This window comes from Mesocricetus auratus, unplaced genomic scaffold, assembly GCF_017639785.1.
Source record: "Mesocricetus auratus isolate SY011 unplaced genomic scaffold, BCM_Maur_2.0 Super-Scaffold_100003, whole genome shotgun sequence".
Classification (NCBI taxonomy): domain Eukaryota; kingdom Metazoa; phylum Chordata; class Mammalia; order Rodentia; family Cricetidae; genus Mesocricetus; species Mesocricetus auratus.
Window position 1 is genome coordinate 41,485,056 of NW_024429188.1, and position 16,475 is coordinate 41,501,530.

The 16,475-nt window shown below is 41.1% G+C and overlaps 1 protein-coding gene across 1 annotated transcript; it reads left to right on the forward strand.

The window, feature by feature from the left end:
• The first annotated feature begins 13,731 nt into the window (after positions 1-13,731).
• On the forward strand, positions 13,732-16,220 carry LOC101825988 (eukaryotic peptide chain release factor GTP-binding subunit ERF3B). Its single transcript, XM_005088178.4, has one exon. The coding sequence runs from the start codon at positions 13,940-13,942 to the stop codon at positions 15,827-15,829; it is 1,890 nt and encodes a 629-aa protein (XP_005088235.1). The 5' UTR covers positions 13,732-13,939; the 3' UTR covers positions 15,830-16,220.
• The last annotated feature ends 255 nt before the right edge of the window (positions 16,221-16,475 follow it).

Sequence of the window (16,475 nt, forward strand, 5' to 3'; positions counted from 1 at the left end):
TAACACAAAAAGGGATACTATCTCAGCCTGGACTCTTAGGGGAGTGCCTGGACCCTGCCCTTGAGTGAAATGACAGACTCTAGATATCCCCTATGTGGAAGGAAATGGGGATAGGGTGGGAGGCTGGGGGGGATGGTGGGGAGGTGCGGGAGGAGGGGAGGGAGAGGGAACTGGGATTGACATGTAAAACAAGCTATTTAAAATTAAAATAATAGTAATAAACATAAATGGTAATTAAAACAAAGATTTGTTTGTTTGTTTATTTACAACTATGTAAGCTTATGTGTACTTGTGTGCAGGTGCATGAAGGATCTCCTGGAACTGGAGTTACAGAGGGCTCTGAACCACTTATGTGGGTGCTGGGAACCAAATTCTGGGTTGTTTTCCAGAGACATAACCACTCTCAACTGCTGAGCCATCTCTCTGGTCCTGAGGAACGCTTCTTAATAAACTGACAGTTTGCATGCTATTATTCAACCATAGATTTGAAAGTTGCTGGCACGTGACTAACTAACACTTACAATTTGGCTCAATAGAACAAGGGCCACTATGGTTGAAAGCATTGTGGCTTCAGCACTGATACAAGTTGCCATCTCTCCTGTTCATTCTACAGGGTGCTCACTGCTCTTTTATTAGCATTTTGGAAATAAATTAAAGCATGTTAACACACTTAAAGGATGTATTGCTGTTAAGTGCTAAGTGGCTTATAAAGTAAAAGTCTTCATGATCACGTGGGAGAACACTTGTGAAAAAATGCAAATGGCAGAAATAGGCCAAAGCAGGCTAATTTGCTGGTGAATTGTAGATTTCACATAGCCCTTGAACAGATAAATACAATATACATGTTTGGGGATTTGAGTCCAGCTGTTTAACATGGTGGTGCTAATGCTGTATTTGGAGCAGTTTATTTTGACTCCTATTCATTTAGTAAACACCTAGTATGTATTGGCATCATTCTAAGTGCCTAGAGCAGACATGTCAAGAAATAAAAGATGAACTTTTTCTTTCCCTTCATAGAATTTTAATTTATGCTGCAACATCAGCAGGTCAGGATTTAATAAGCTTTTAAAATTGTGTTATTTTTCTTTTTATTGTTGTTAGAAAATAAATTTAAACTTAAAATTTTTTATGTGTATGGGTGTTTTGCTTGTATGTATATGCCTGTGTACCGTGTGTGCAGTGCCCACTGAAGCCAGGAAAAGGTGTCAGATTTCTGGAACTTGGAATGACAGACAGCTGTGAGCCAGCATGTGGGTGCTGGGAATTGGACCCTTGTCCTCTGGGAAAGCAGCCAGTGCTCTTAAGTGCTCAGCCATCTCTCCAGCACTGGAAAATACACCTTAAAATATTTTTCACTTTCTATAATATATGTGTGTGTGTGGTGAGCATATGTCTTTCTGTTTCAATGCGTGTGAGTACACATGTGTGAGCATATGAATGCCCAAGATGGCTGTCAGGAGTCTTTCCTGATCTTTCTCTAAGTATTACTGAGAAGGGGAAAGGGACAAGATCTCTGGAGTAAACTGGGAGCATGGGGGAAAGGAGGAGGGAGTTAGGAGAAAGAGGAGAGGAGAAGGGGAGGGGGGTGGAGAACATGAGGGATCAGAAAGGTCTAGTTGGGGGAAGAACAGAGGAGAGAAAGAAAGAGATACCTTAATAGAGGGAGTCCTTATAGGTTTAAAGGGAAGTCTGACACTAGGGAAATTTCCGGGAATTCACAAGGATGACCCCAACTAAGAGTCTAAGCAATAGTGACGAGGCTACCTTAAATGCCCTTCCCCTATAATGAGATTGATGACCACCTTATATGAGATCAGAGCCTTCATCCAGTAGCTGACGGAAGCAGAAGCAGAGATCCACAGCTAAGCACTGAGCTGAACTCCTGGACTCCAGTTATAGACAGGGAGGAGTGATGAGCAAAGGGATCAAGACCATGTTGGGGAAACCAATGTGTGGGAGCTTATGGACCCTAGTCTGACAGCTGGGGAATCTGCATAAGACCTAACTAGGGCCCCTGAACATTGTGGGACTTGGGCAGTCTATGGGGCCACTGGCAGTGGAAGAAGTATTTGTCCCTAGAACACGAATGGACTTTCAGAGCCCATTCCGTATGGAGGGATACTCTCTCAGCCTAGATACAGGCGGGGGGGGGTATCAGTCCTGCCCCAAATGATGTGACAGACTTTGATTGATCCTCCAAGGGAGGCCTCACCCTCCCTGAGGAGTGGATGGGGGGTGGGATGGGGAGATGGTAGGGGGCATGGGAGGACAGGAGTGAGAGATAACTGGGATTGCTACGTAAAATAATATTGTTTGTAATTTAAATTAATACATTAATTAAAATTCTTTCTATTGCTGGATGGTGGTGGCACATGCCTTTAATCCCAGCACTTGGGAAGCAGAGACAGTCACATCTCTGTGAATTTGAGGCCAGGCTGATCTACAAGGTGCTTTCCAGGATAGTCAGAGCTACACAGTGAAACCCTGTCTCAACCCCCACCCACAAATCTTTCTATTGCATGGTGGTGGCAGCACACACCTTTGGTCTGAGCTCTAGGAAAGCAGAAGCAGGCAGAACTCTGAGTGTGAGGCCAGCCTGGTTTACAGTGTGAGTTCCAGCACACCTAGGGCTACACGGCGAATTATGCTTTTGAAAAGCAACAACAAAAATTCTTTCTATTTTCTTTCTGTATTTTGAGATAGGAGGTCCTATAGCCCAGGCTGGCCTCAAGTTGGCCCCAGAATTACTATGTAGCCAAGGATGATTTGGCCTTTCAGTCCTCTAGCCTCTACTTTCCAAGTGCTGGGACTACAGGACTGAGCTGTCACTCTTAGTTCGGATGTTTCTGGGTGGGGATCAAACAAGGCTCTGTGTGTGTTAAGCAAATACTCTAGCAAATGAGCTACACCGCTATTCCTCTACTAGGTATTTTGAATAGTCAGTAGTTTGCTGTCATCCATGTTTATTTTACTATGCTGTAGAACATTGGAAGGTTCTCCTCCTATCTAGCCCCATTCCTGTACCCATGAACCTTCCTCTCTCTATTCCTCCCTCCCCAATGTGGTCAAGTTTTTATTGAAACCTGACATATATACTTCAAAGTGCACAATCATAGCTGAAGTCATGGTAAGTTTTCCCAGCATGAACAAGCCAGTATGCCCAGGGCCCAGATGCTCTTTGCACTTGGGTTTCTGTCCCCCCTTCCCTGCCTTCTAACACCGCAGACCATTCTTTCCTGCTTTCAGACCTAATTCACATGGGATTCTGCACTTGCTGATGTTCCTGTTTTAAATTTTAAAAATTTTAATAACTTACTGTTTTACATTCCAATCCCAGTTCCCCCTCCCTCCTCTCCTACTGCTCCCCACCCCTCCAGCTCCTATCTGCTCCTCAGAGAGAATAAGGCCTCCCCTAGGAAGTCTAACAAGTCTGTCCCATCATCTTGTTGAGGCGGGACCAAGGCAACATCCCCACACCCCTGTGTTTAGGCTGGGCAAAGTATCCCTCTAAATGGAATGGGGCTCCACTAAGTCATTTTGTGCATTAGAGTTAGATCTGGGACCCACTGCCAGTGCCCTCATACATTGTCCCAGCTGCACCATTGTCACCTACATTAAGGGAGTCTAATTTGGTCTTATGCAGGTTCCCCGTTTGTCAGACCAGAGTCAGCAATCTCTCACTAGCTTGGGTCAGTTAATTCTGTGGGCTTCCCCATCATGGTCTTGACTTCTTTGTTCATATTATCGCTCCTCCCTCACTTTGATTGTACTACAGGAGTTCAGCCCAATGGTTAGTTGTGGATTTCTGCATCTGCTTCCATCTGTTTCTGGAAGAGGGTCCTAGCTTCTCTGGGTTTGTGAATTGTAGGCTGGGTATCTTTTGCTTTATGTCTGGTATCCACTTATGAGTGAATACATACTGTATTTGTCCTTCTGGGTCTTGGTTATCTCACTAGGGATGGATTTTTCTAGTTCTGTCTATTTGCCTGCAAATTTTAGGATGTCATTGTTACCACTGAGTAGTACTCCATTGTGTAAATGTGCCACATTTCCTTTATCCATTCTTCAGTTGAGGGGCATCTAGGTTCTTTCCAAGTTCTGGCTATTACGAACAATGTTGCTATGAACATAGTTGAACAAATGTCCTTGTGCTGTGAGTGTGCCTCCTTTGGGTGTATGCCCAAAAGTGGTATTGCAAGGTCTTGAGGTAGGTCGGCCTCCTATGGGGGATCATCAAAGTCTGTCACATCATTTGGCGGAGGGCCTAGGCCCTCCTCTGTGTATCTGGGATGAAATAGTACCCCTCCATAGGGACTGAGCCCCAAAGTCCATCTCTGCACTAGAGATAAACACTGGCTCCTCTGTTAGAGGTCCCATTAGACTGCCTAGGACTTCTAACTGGCACCCACATTCAGAGGGTTTGGTTTGGTTCAATGCTGGTTCCCTAGCTTTATGACTGGGGTCCCTGTGCTCTCACTGGGTCAGGTCAGTTGTTTCTATAGGTTTCTCCAGCATGGTCTTGGCTGCTTTTCTCCTCCCTCCTCCCTCTCTATGTGATTCCAGGAATATGTGTCAGTTCTTAGCTGTGGGTGTCTGATTCTGCTCCCATCATCTACTGGATGAAGGCTCTATGATGGCAATTAAGGTAGTCATCAATCTTATTATAGGGGAAGGGCATCAAAGGCAGCCTCTCCACTACTGCCTAGATTCTTAGTTGGGATCATCTTTGTGGATCTCTGAACATTTCCCTATTGCCAGATTTCTCTTTAAACCTATAATGACTCCCTCTATTAAGGTATCTCTATTCATGCTCTCCTCTATTCTTCCCCTGTCTCAGTCTTCCTAAGCCATCCTGTTCTCCTCCCCTCTCCTCTTCTCTCATTCTCTTTTTCCTACATCTCTTCGCTCTTCCCCCATGCTCCCAATTTACTCAGGAGTTCTTTACCCTTCCCCCTTCATTGGATGACCATGTATTTCTCTCTTAGGGTCCTCCTTGTTTCCTAGTTTCTTTGGCGGTGTGGGTTGTAGACTGGTAGTCCTTTGCTCTATGTCTAATATCTATATACGAGTGAGAACATACCATGATTGTGTTTTTGTGACTGGGTGACCTCATTCAGGATGGTTTCTTCCAGATCCATCCATTTGCTTGTGAATTTCAATATTTCATTGTTTTTTTCCACTGAGTAATACTCCATTGTGTAAATGTACCAAGTTTTCTCCATCCATTCTTCAGTTGAGGGGTGTCTAGGTTGCTTCCAGGTTCTGGCTGTTACAAATAATGCTGCTATGAACATGATTGAACAGATGTTCTTTTTGTATGAATGTGCATCCTTTGGGTATATGCCCAAGTGTGGAATTGCAGGGTCTTGAGGTAGACTTATTCCCATTTTCCACAGTGGCTGCACAAATTTGCACTCCCCCCAGCAATGAAGGAGTGTACCCCTTTCTGCACATCCTCTCCAGCATAGACTGTCATTGGTGTTTTTGATTTTAGCTATTCTTGCCGGTGTAAGATGGTATCTCAGAGTTGTTTTGCTGGAGAGGATGTGGAGAAAGGTGAACACTCCTCCACTGCTGGTGGGAGTGCATACTCGTACAATCACTTTGGAAATCAGTATGGAGATTCCTCAGAAAAATGGGAATCAGTCTACTACAAGACCCAGCGATTCCACTCTTAGGCATATAGCCAAAAGATGTGCATTCATACAACAAGGATGTCTGTTCCACTATGTTCATAGCAGCATTATTTGCAACAGTCAGAACCTGGAAGCAACCTAGATGCCCCTCAACTGAAGAGTGGATAGAGAAAATGTGGTACATTTACACAATGGAGTACTATTCAGCAGAAAAAAAAACCAATGGAACCCTGAAATTTGCAGGCAAATGAATGACACTAGACAACACCATACTTAGTGAGGTAACCCAGTCACAAAAAGACAAACATGGTATGTACTCACTGATGTATGGATTTTAGACATGAAGCAGGGGAGTGCCAGCCTATAATCCCACTGCCAGAGATTCTGAGAAACAGGGAGGACCAGAGAAGGGAATGGGACAGGATCTCCTGAGTGGACTGGGAGCATGGGGGCGGGGGAGAGAACAGGGAGCTGGGGTATAGTGAGGAGGAGAAGAAAAGGGGAGAAGAGGACATGGGAGAGCAGGAAAGTTGAGTTGTGGGAAGAATAGAGGAAAGCAGGATGAGAGATACCATAATAGAAGGGGTCATTATAGGTTTGAGGAGAGATCTGGCACTAATGAGATTTCCAGAGATCTACAAGGATAACACCAACTTTCAATCTAAGTGATAGTGGAGAGGCTACCTTAAATGCCCTTCCCTGATAATGAGATAGACAACTACATGATATACCATCCTAGAATCTTTATCCAGTGGCTGATGGAAGCAGAGGCAGACACTCACAGCTAAACACTGAACTAAACTCCTTGAAACTAGTTTCAGAGAGGGAGGAGTGACGACCAAAGGGGACATGACCTGGTGAGTGAAACCCACAGAAATGTCTGACCTGAAGAAGGGGGAGCTCTTGGACCCCAGACTGATGGCTGAGAGGCCAGCATGGAACTGATCCAAACCCCCTGAAAGTGGGTATCATTGAGGAGGCCTCGGCAATATTTGGGGCCTAGGGTACTAGATCAGTATTTATCCCTCGAATCCCAAATGGACCTTGGGAGCCCTTTCCACAAGGAGGGATGCTCTCTCAGCCTGGACACATGAGTGGGGAGTAGGCCTTGCCCTTGATGTTGTGACTTTGGAGATCCCCCATGCTTGGCCTCACCCTCCCTGGAGAGTCAAGTGGGGATTGGATGGGGGTTTGGGAGGATTCCCAGGGGACGGGGGAGGAGGGGAGGGAGAGGGAGCTGGGATTGATATGTGAAGCAAGCTTGTTTCTACTTTAAATAAATAAAAAAGTTAAAAAAGGAATTTTTCTTTCCTTTTCTGTTTTCTGAACATAATTATATAGGCTTGAACTTCTCCATTAAATATATAATCAAATAACCGGTGAAAACATTTGTGCTTAGAGACTTCTGTTTCAAAGTGATTTTAGCAGTGACACCACTATCATTATAATAATTATAGTACAGTCCGTGTTATCTATTTCATCATGGGTGAATTTTTGTTGTTTAATGCATTTAAGGTTTTGAATAATTTTTTACAAATTGCTATATAATATTCTTGATACTTGATGATAGAAATATATGCTTGATAATAGAAATCCATCCATCACCCCATGTTTCTTTCCCTTTCTTAATCTTCTGGCTAAGTGGGTACTGTAATTCACTATCTATCCTCTCACTATATCATAAAACAGGAATATGTTACTCATGCACATGGTATACCAGAAATTGTTAAGGAGATGGTTCAGATACCAGATCATTTTTATTTTTGAAATTAAAATATTTTGTTTTATTTTTATTACTATTACTAGAGTCTTTGCAGGGTCACCCCTATAGATTTCAGGGAGATTCCACTGTACTAGGTTTCTACATTGCTCCCCAAATGCCCCCTATACCAGTTGTCTCTCCCAGCACTCTCTCCCCTCATTCCTCCACTTCCCATTCCTTTTGTTCTCATCTCCACCCACTCCCAGTGCACCCACAAAATCTATTTCCCCTTCCCAGGGAGGTCCATGCATCCTCCTCCTGCTCTGAACCCTTCTTGTTACTTAACCTCTCTGGGTCTGTAGATTGTAGCATGGTTATCTTTTACTTAACAGCTAATATTCACTTATAAGTGAATATATTTCATCCTCCCACTTCCTCCCTCCAATCCCTTCCATGTCTCTCACAAATTAATATATATGTATATATATTAATTCATGCATATGTATGTATACTAATTCATATATATATATACATATGAATACAACTTACTTGTATGTATATGATTTCAGGGATTATCACAAGGTATTGGGTAACCAATTGGGAGGCCCTTCTCTAGGGAAGCCTATTCTCTTGCTCTCAGCATTCCTTACTTGTTGTGTCTACAGTTGGGACCCTATGGAATTTCCTCCTTCCATGTTAACATGAGTCTAATTTCATGTGTCTACATGCTGACACCTAATTTTTGCACCACTAATTGTTGAAGATGCTGTCTTTTTTTCCAGTGTATGTTTTTGGTATTAGATACAAGATTTAACAGACAAAATTCTAAATCAGTCAGTATAAATAAAATATAAATCAATTAACCAGGGGAAACCTCAAGACCTAATGGAGGTATTGTTAATATTTCATCAGCTAGAGAATATGAATAAAGTATGGAAATAATAAAACATAAAAGTAGGAATTTTGGAATTGAAAAATAGAGTAAATCAAGTAAAAATTTCATGAAAGTAACTCAACACTAATCTTGAACAGTCAGAGTTGTAATCAATCAACTTTAAGATAGATCAATGTTATTCTCCAATCTGAGGCACAGAAAGAGACAAGATTTCTGAGAAAAGAATAAAGACTCAGAGAAAGATGAGACCCTTGTTAATCCCATTAGCATATATATAATGGTACACAGTAAGAAAAAGAGAAAAGTATTAAAGGAAATTCCAATTTTGGATTGAAGAACCTATACCAAGCTCAATGAACTCTAAGCATAATAAAAATCAAGAACAGGCATAAGCACAAAAGTGTTGAAAGACAAAGAAAATATTGAAAGAAAGAAGAGAACTATGTTTTAGAATGATCCTAATAATATTGTCAACTCTCTTATTATTGAAATAATGAATGCCACAAAACACTGAGATGATATTAAGTGCTAAGAGAAAGGATGCCAGGAAAATAATGTGTATTTTAAATGCAACTGAGCTAGACAGTATTTAACTGCAAGGACTACATCTTAGATTATGTCTATCATATGTTTTTCATACAGTAGGCTTAGTGCTGAAAGAAATAGTAATTATGATTAATTTCTTTTGCAGTGTTAAGTACTAAATCTAGTTTCATACAGCTAAGCAAGCACTCTACCATGGAACTGTATCTCTAACCCATAGAAAATGAATGCAATTAAGATCATCCTAATAACTGAACTAAACCAAACCCAGAAAGAATTCTATGAATTTTGTCATTTGTGAATTGAAATTTCATACATTTATGTATATATTTCATATATATATATATATATCAGAAAAATAGTCTAAAAGAGAGGAATGAGGACACTAATGAAAAATGGGAAAAAGTACACAAATTCATATTATAGTTAATCACTGCTTAATGCCAATAAAAAAGAGAAAATGTTAAAAGCACTAAGAAATAAAAGGTACATTAGGTACAGAGAAACAACAATAACATTATTAAATTTCTCAATGGGAACAATTCAAGTAAGAAAATATTGGACATCATTGAGATTCTAAAAGAAAATAAAGTCCAGAAAAAATTCTATATCTGGAAAGAATATCTTCATAACAAGACAAAATAAAGCAGATAAAAAGGTAAACATGTTGTCTATAAGGACTGCACTTAGATTTTTTTATTGTTGTGTTGCCATTGTTTTTGTTTTTGTAGTAGTGAAATTCATATGTACGGTCTCATCTGTGCTAAGTTAGAGCTTTATTACAAAGCCCATATACAAAAAATACACCTATTTTTGAAGGTGAAAATAAGATAAAATAACAGCTTTGATAAAGCAATCAGTTTATTAAGAAGACATAGTGTCTTGGGATACCAAGAAGGAGAACAGTGAGTTCTAGGTTAGCCTTGAGTAAATTGTAAAACCTTGTCTAAATAAGTAAATAAGAGAGCACAGCAGTCATAAATGTTTACATACCCGGTAAAAGACTATCAATTTTTTTGGAGTTAATCTGATAGAACTGAAGAGGGAAATATTAAAACCAATAATTGTATTCAGGGATTTCAATGACCTCTGTCAATGTAAGGAGAAAGTCATCAGAGATATAAATTGAATAATACAATTAGCCATCCAGACTTGACAGACATACATAACATATTCCACAACAATATTATGATACACATTTTCTCAAATACACATGGAAATATTACTGACATAAACCATATTATAAGAATGAAATAAATCCCTTCAAATTCAAGGCCTCAAATCATATACATATTTTCTCAGACAACAATGGATTTCAATTAGAAATCCATAATAGGATGATCATAGGAAATTCCTAAAATTTAGGAAACTCAATTAAGTCCTATAACTTATGGATCATAAAGTTAATTAATCACGCCGAGCGTTGGTGGTGCCCGCCTTTAATCCCAGCACTCGGGAGGCAGAGGCAGGCGGATCTCTGTGAGTTCGAGGCCAGCCTGGTCTACAGAGCGAGTTCAAGGACAGCCTCCAAAACAATACAGAGAAACCCTGTCTTGAAAAACCAAAAAAAAATGATTAATTAATCAGGAAGTTAATATTTTGATAAATAAATGGATACCTTTAAAGAAGTATCTAAAAGGAAATTTATAGTATTGAATATAGTAAATAAGACAAAAGATTTCAACATTTCACCCTTATCTCTTTATAACACTAATATTCTATTTCCCCCTCCTTAGAAGATTCCCCTCCTGGAACCTGCATGGGACCGAACTAGGCCTTCTGACAGGGGGTGACAGTTCTGTGACTTGGACAATCTGTGGGACCCCTGGCAGTGGCACCCGGACCTATCTCACATGCATGGATTGGCTTTTTGGAGTCCATTGATATAGGAGACAGGGGCTTGGTCCTGCCTCATCTTGGTATGCTAGACTTTGTTGACTCCCAAGGAAGGCTTTACCGGCTCTGAGGAGTGGATGGGAGCTGGTGGAAGGGGGTAGGAGGAGGGAGAACTGGGGTTTGTATGTAAAATGAAAATTTAAAAATTTTACATAAAAAATAAAGATTCCCTCCTCTACCTGTGTCTTATTGGGTACCTAACTGACTTTGAACTTCTGATTCTCCTATCTCTACTTCCCAAATCCTAAAGTTACATATGTGTACCATAACATCTGGTACAATTTTCCATTTATTGATTTATATATTTGTTATATGATTGTTTCCTTTTTAACAAAATATTTATAAAATAATATTTTTCGCTTCTTTATTTGCTTTATAATTTTTTGAGACTTTCATACACGAGTATTGTAGTTTCAATATTTCTTCCTGTTTTGTGTCCCCTAACTCATCTTATGTCCACTCACTCTTGGACATCTTCTCTAATTATTTTTATTACACATATATAATCTGTATATACAAACACAATCTTCTGAGTTCATTTAGTGTTGCTAATATGTATATGTATTTAGGGCTGACCACTGCAGACCTCATAACCTATCAGGGGTCTCATCCTTGGAAAAGATAGATTTGAGCTTTCTCAGAAGCCATTGACTGCTTGTAGCTCTTCTTCTAGGGCAGTGGCTCTCAACCTTTCTAATGCTGAAACCTTTTAATACAGTCCTCATGTTGTGGTGATCCCCAACCATAAAGTTATTTTCCTTGCTACTTCATAACTGTAATTTTACTAGGTTATGAATTGTAATATAAATATTTTTGGAGATAGAGGTTTGCCAGAGGGGTCACAATTCACAGTTCTAGAGAGAACCTTATGGATTTTTCCCCGTCTATATTGGTATGCCAACTAGTGCTATCATCGTGTAGGTCTTCTTTAGGCATCTTACTGAGATTTCATGTATGCAGTTTCTATGTCATATACAGAAGACACTATCCTGAAGCAAACATTTTGGTAACTTGCAATCTTTCTTTCTCTCCTTCTGGATGTTCCTTGAGCCTTAGGTCAAAATTCAGAAAACATTGACTATGGGGTGCCTAACCCCAGTTGTGTTTTTGCCTTTTTATATGAAAAGAAGTATACTTTTGTTTTATGCAATTATATTTTTTGAGACTACCCTGGCTGTCCTGGAATCCACTCTGTAGACCAGGCTGTCCTCAAACTCACAGAGATCTACCTGCCTCTGCCTCCTGAATACTTGGATTAAAGGCATTCACCATCATTGCCTAACCTTATACAATTATCTTTGCACTATATTTTACAATAAATTGTTTTAAATGGGAAATACTGAATTTATCAAAATATAGATGTCATTTATAGTTTAAAATATAGGGGGAAAAATTTTTGATTTAGTGATGAATCTTTTAAAGCTCTGTGCAGAGAGACTGGAAACCAGTGCTCCCTCAAAAACCAAGATTTTTGTCCGACATCAACTATTTTGGTTCAGAGAAGTGAATTTCTGTCCCTTTCACTGTGTGTCTCTGTCTCTGGCCTGCCTCCTGTCCCTTTCTGAATCCTATGAATGATAGACTGTAAGGACATCCATTCACTGTTTCTCCTTTAAAGTTATAAAAGCAGAGCCTCCTCTGTTCTCTAACCCATATCCCAAGCAGCAATCTTGCTCCTATTTTTATGACTGATTCAGTTGACTCAGAAGAAGGCAAATTATAAATCTGTCATGTTTATTTAAGTAAATTGCTGTGTGTGACAACAGCCCCTAAACTTTCACAGATCCTCCTAAACCTATTTAAGGAAACCTATCCTAGGTTCACAAAATGTCCCAGCATACGTGTGGGGTATTGTCCAGAAGTCCATCTTTACATTTTACCTCCCAGTTTTTCCTATTAATTCCCTTTATTTCACAATGAAATAAACAAATAAATCATTACCAAAGGGAAAAGAATGAAGGGATATCTAAAGGCTTGGGAATAGCTGTGGCAGCTCTAAATTGAGCAGTATCGAGGGCTCTGATATTTCCATAATGTATGGAGAACACAGTCATTCGCTTGGTTTGGAACGTCTTTTTTTGTTGTCGAGCTGTTTTAAAATAAATGTCTACAACTCTACCTAGAAAAAGCAAACTGAATTATCCCCTGCTTCCCCCTCTCTGTTTGGTATAAGATAATTTACAAACAATGTTATCCAGGATTTAGATAAAATGTCAACCTTTTCTGAGGGAGATAGTGTATTGATTAGTGCCTTAAGGATGTTTTTCCACCTCAGAGGTCACAGTTGTTTTAATTGAGCTTAGAGCCATACATAGTTCCCTTTAATTATCACATCTAGATTGATTCCTATTGTAAAGCCAGTTTCAGGCTCTCAGAATGAAGCTGAAAGATCATGGCAGGTGATTCTAAAGTATACTCTTGAAGAAGTCCTGATGAACAGGGCAGGTACATCCAGAATACAGTTGGCCGGAAAAGCACAAGTGGTCTTAGTTCAGAGAATGAGCTGCCAGTTACGTCCAGGTACTTGCATATGGAATGATTAGAATGCATTGTTGAAGCATTGCCTTCCTTGGAGATTTAAAAAGATCTTTAACCTTATCCTAAAATGGAAGCTGTTGGGCACAAGTGGGAACAAAAAAGCCTCTGGCTTTCAAATTAATAAGTGGTTTTAAGTTGCAATGACTATCTTTATACATTTCATAAATCCCGTGTAAGCACTACTTATTTCCCTCATGGGCTGCTCATTTTGCCTCCCATTTACTCAGTATGAGTTTTCGTTTTACGTGAAAATTTTAGTAGAATTTGAAGTCAGGTGTATCTAAGGTTTTTATCGTTGGGACGTGGTCAAATCATTCTCCCAGATCATATGAACCAAAATAGACAATCTCATTTTAAAAACTGTACTTCTGAACTTAGCCTCTGTCTGAGAACTAAAGGGGGACAAACCTACGGATGGCAGCGAGGGGTCAATTCACCACAGGCGTTGGGTCAGGGGTGGAGGAGTCGGAAGTGATTGGGATTTGGGGGAGGAGATTCGCTTACACACAGGAGCAGAGCATTGAGCGGCCATATCTGCCGCCGCCGCCGCCGCAGCCGCAGCAGCAGCAGCTGTGAATGCAGCATATGCGCTTAGCTGCCTCCGCGCCGCTAAGGTTCGCATCGTTATCTGGTGGCCCTTGGCTGTTCCGCTTTTCCACCATCGGTGGAACCACCTCGTTCTGACCTGCTTACCCCCTCCTTCTCCGCCGCACCCCGGCTGCTGAGACCATGGATCTCGGCAGTAGCAGCGACTCAACTCCTGACTGCTGGGATCAGGTGGACATGGAAGCCCCGAGTTCGGCTCCAAGTGGGGATGGATTCGCCTCTGCGGCCACGGCCGAGGCTGAGGCAGCGGAAGCGGAGGCCCAGCGCCAGCATCTCAGCATGGCCTTCAGCAGTCAGCTCAACATCAACGCCAAACCTTTCGTGCCTAGCGTAAGCGCTGCGGAGTTCGTGCAGTCCTTCCTGCCAGCATCGGCCCAGCCGCCCGCCCCCACAGCCTCCAGCAGCGACGAAACCTGCAGTGGCGCCGGAGACCCTCAAGGTAAAAGGCTGGGATGGGGAGCACCTGTGGAACCTTTCAAAGATGGACCTTTAGTGTCGTGGGAAGGTTCAGCTGTTACCATGGAACTTTCAGAACCTGTTGTAGAAAATGGAGAGGTGGAGATGGCCCTGGAAGAATCGTGGGAGCTTAAAGAAGTAAGTGAAGCAAAGCTTGGGGGTTCATTGGGAGATTCAGGGCCCCCAGAAGAAAGTGGCCAGGAAATGATGGAGGAGAAAGATGAAATAAGGAAATCCAAATCTGTGGTCATACCATCAGGTGCTCCTAAGAAAGAACACGTAAATGTGGTGTTCATAGGGCATGTAGATGCTGGCAAGTCAACCATTGGAGGACAAATAATGTTTTTGACTGGAATGGTTGACAGGAGGACACTTGAGAAATACGAAAGAGAAGCTAAGGAGAAGAATCGAGAGACTTGGTATTTGTCCTGGGCTTTAGATACAAACCAAGAGGAACGAGACAAGGGGAAAACAGTGGAGGTGGGTCGTGCCTATTTTGAAACAGAAAAGAAACATTTCACAATTTTAGATGCCCCCGGCCACAAGAGTTTTGTCCCGAATATGATTGGTGGTGCTTCTCAAGCTGATTTGGCTGTGCTGGTCATCTCTGCCAGGAAAGGAGAATTTGAAACTGGCTTTGAAAAAGGTGGACAGACAAGAGAACATGCGATGTTGGCCAAAACAGCAGGGGTAAAATACTTAATAGTGCTGATTAATAAAATGGACGACCCTACGGTAGATTGGAGCAGGGAGAGATACGAAGAGTGCAAAGAAAAACTGGTGCCCTTCTTGAAAAAAGTTGGCTTCAGTCCAAAAAAGGACATCCACTTTATGCCCTGCTCGGGGCTGACGGGAGCAAATATTAAAGAGCAGTCGGATCTCTGCCCTTGGTACACTGGATTACCATTTATTCCATATTTGGATAGTTTGCCCAGCTTCAACAGATCAGTTGATGGACCAATTCGGTTGCCAATCGTGGATAAGTACAAGGATATGGGTACTGTGGTCCTGGGCAAGCTGGAATCGGGCTCCATTTTTAAAGGCCAGCAGCTTGTGATGATGCCCAACAAACACAGTGTGGAAGTTCTGGGAATAGTCTCTGATGACGCTGAAACGGACCTTGTAGCCCCGGGGGAAAACCTCAAAATCAGACTGAAAGGAATCGAAGAAGAAGAGATTCTTCCAGGCTTCATACTGTGTGAACCCAGTAATCTTTGCCACTCTGGACGCACATTTGACGTCCAGATTGTGATTATTGAGCACAAATCTATCATCTGCCCGGGTTATAATGCGGTGCTTCACATTCATACTTGTATTGAGGAAGTTGAGATAACAGCCTTAATTTCCTTGGTAGACAAGAAATCAGGAGAAAAGAGTAAGACCCGGCCCCGCTTTGTGAAACAAGATCAAGTGTGTATTGCCCGATTAAGGACAGCAGGGACTATCTGCCTGGAGACATTTAAAGATTTTCCTCAGATGGGTCGTTTTACTTTAAGAGATGAGGGTAAGACAATCGCAATTGGCAAAGTTCTGAAATTGGTCCCAGAGAAGGACTAAGCTATTTCATTGATGCCTCTGCACCATAGTGTCTGAAATATTGACTGCAGTTTACTGCCCATTGACAGACATTTGTTCACATTTTGCAGAGAAATTTCATAGCAAAAGTCCATGTTTTGTCATCTTTTTCACGTTGAGATCTCAGTTATGTCACTCTTGAATGCATACTCCAGTTTCTTCCCTCTACACCACTCTGCTTCCTTGGACAGATCAGTAATAGCTTTGTAAGTGATGTGTATGTAATTGCCTACAATGCTAAAAATAATATATTTAAAAATTTTAATTTCCCTTTGAGATATCTAGACATCTTTTGTTCTGTGCAGAACAATCAGTGTGTATATGTTAATGAAGACAAGTAACACGTAAATAAAGTGTTCCATTTGAAACTTCAGTATTTGAGATGTGTTTGAATGATGCTTGAATTTATATACAATACTATCTCATTAGGTTATTACTTGGGCTTAAAAAGTATCTCCCCCGTTTGAAATGAGGAACTGGTCAAAACCGCGCAGGTGTGTACCAAAGGAAAACTTTACTATGGAAAAGACACTCTATCTTAGTGCCTTCCCAGTTAACTGTGTTTTCTGTGTCTAAGTTCAGTTAGTAAAGGAGTTCTTCAACTTATCCAGTTATTATTTGAAAATGA

Excerpts from the sequence above, each read along its gene's own strand:
- LOC101825988 (XM_005088178.4), top strand. The coding sequence starts at position 13,940 with ATGGATCTCGGCAGTAGCAGCGACTCAACTCCTGACTGCTGGGATCAG.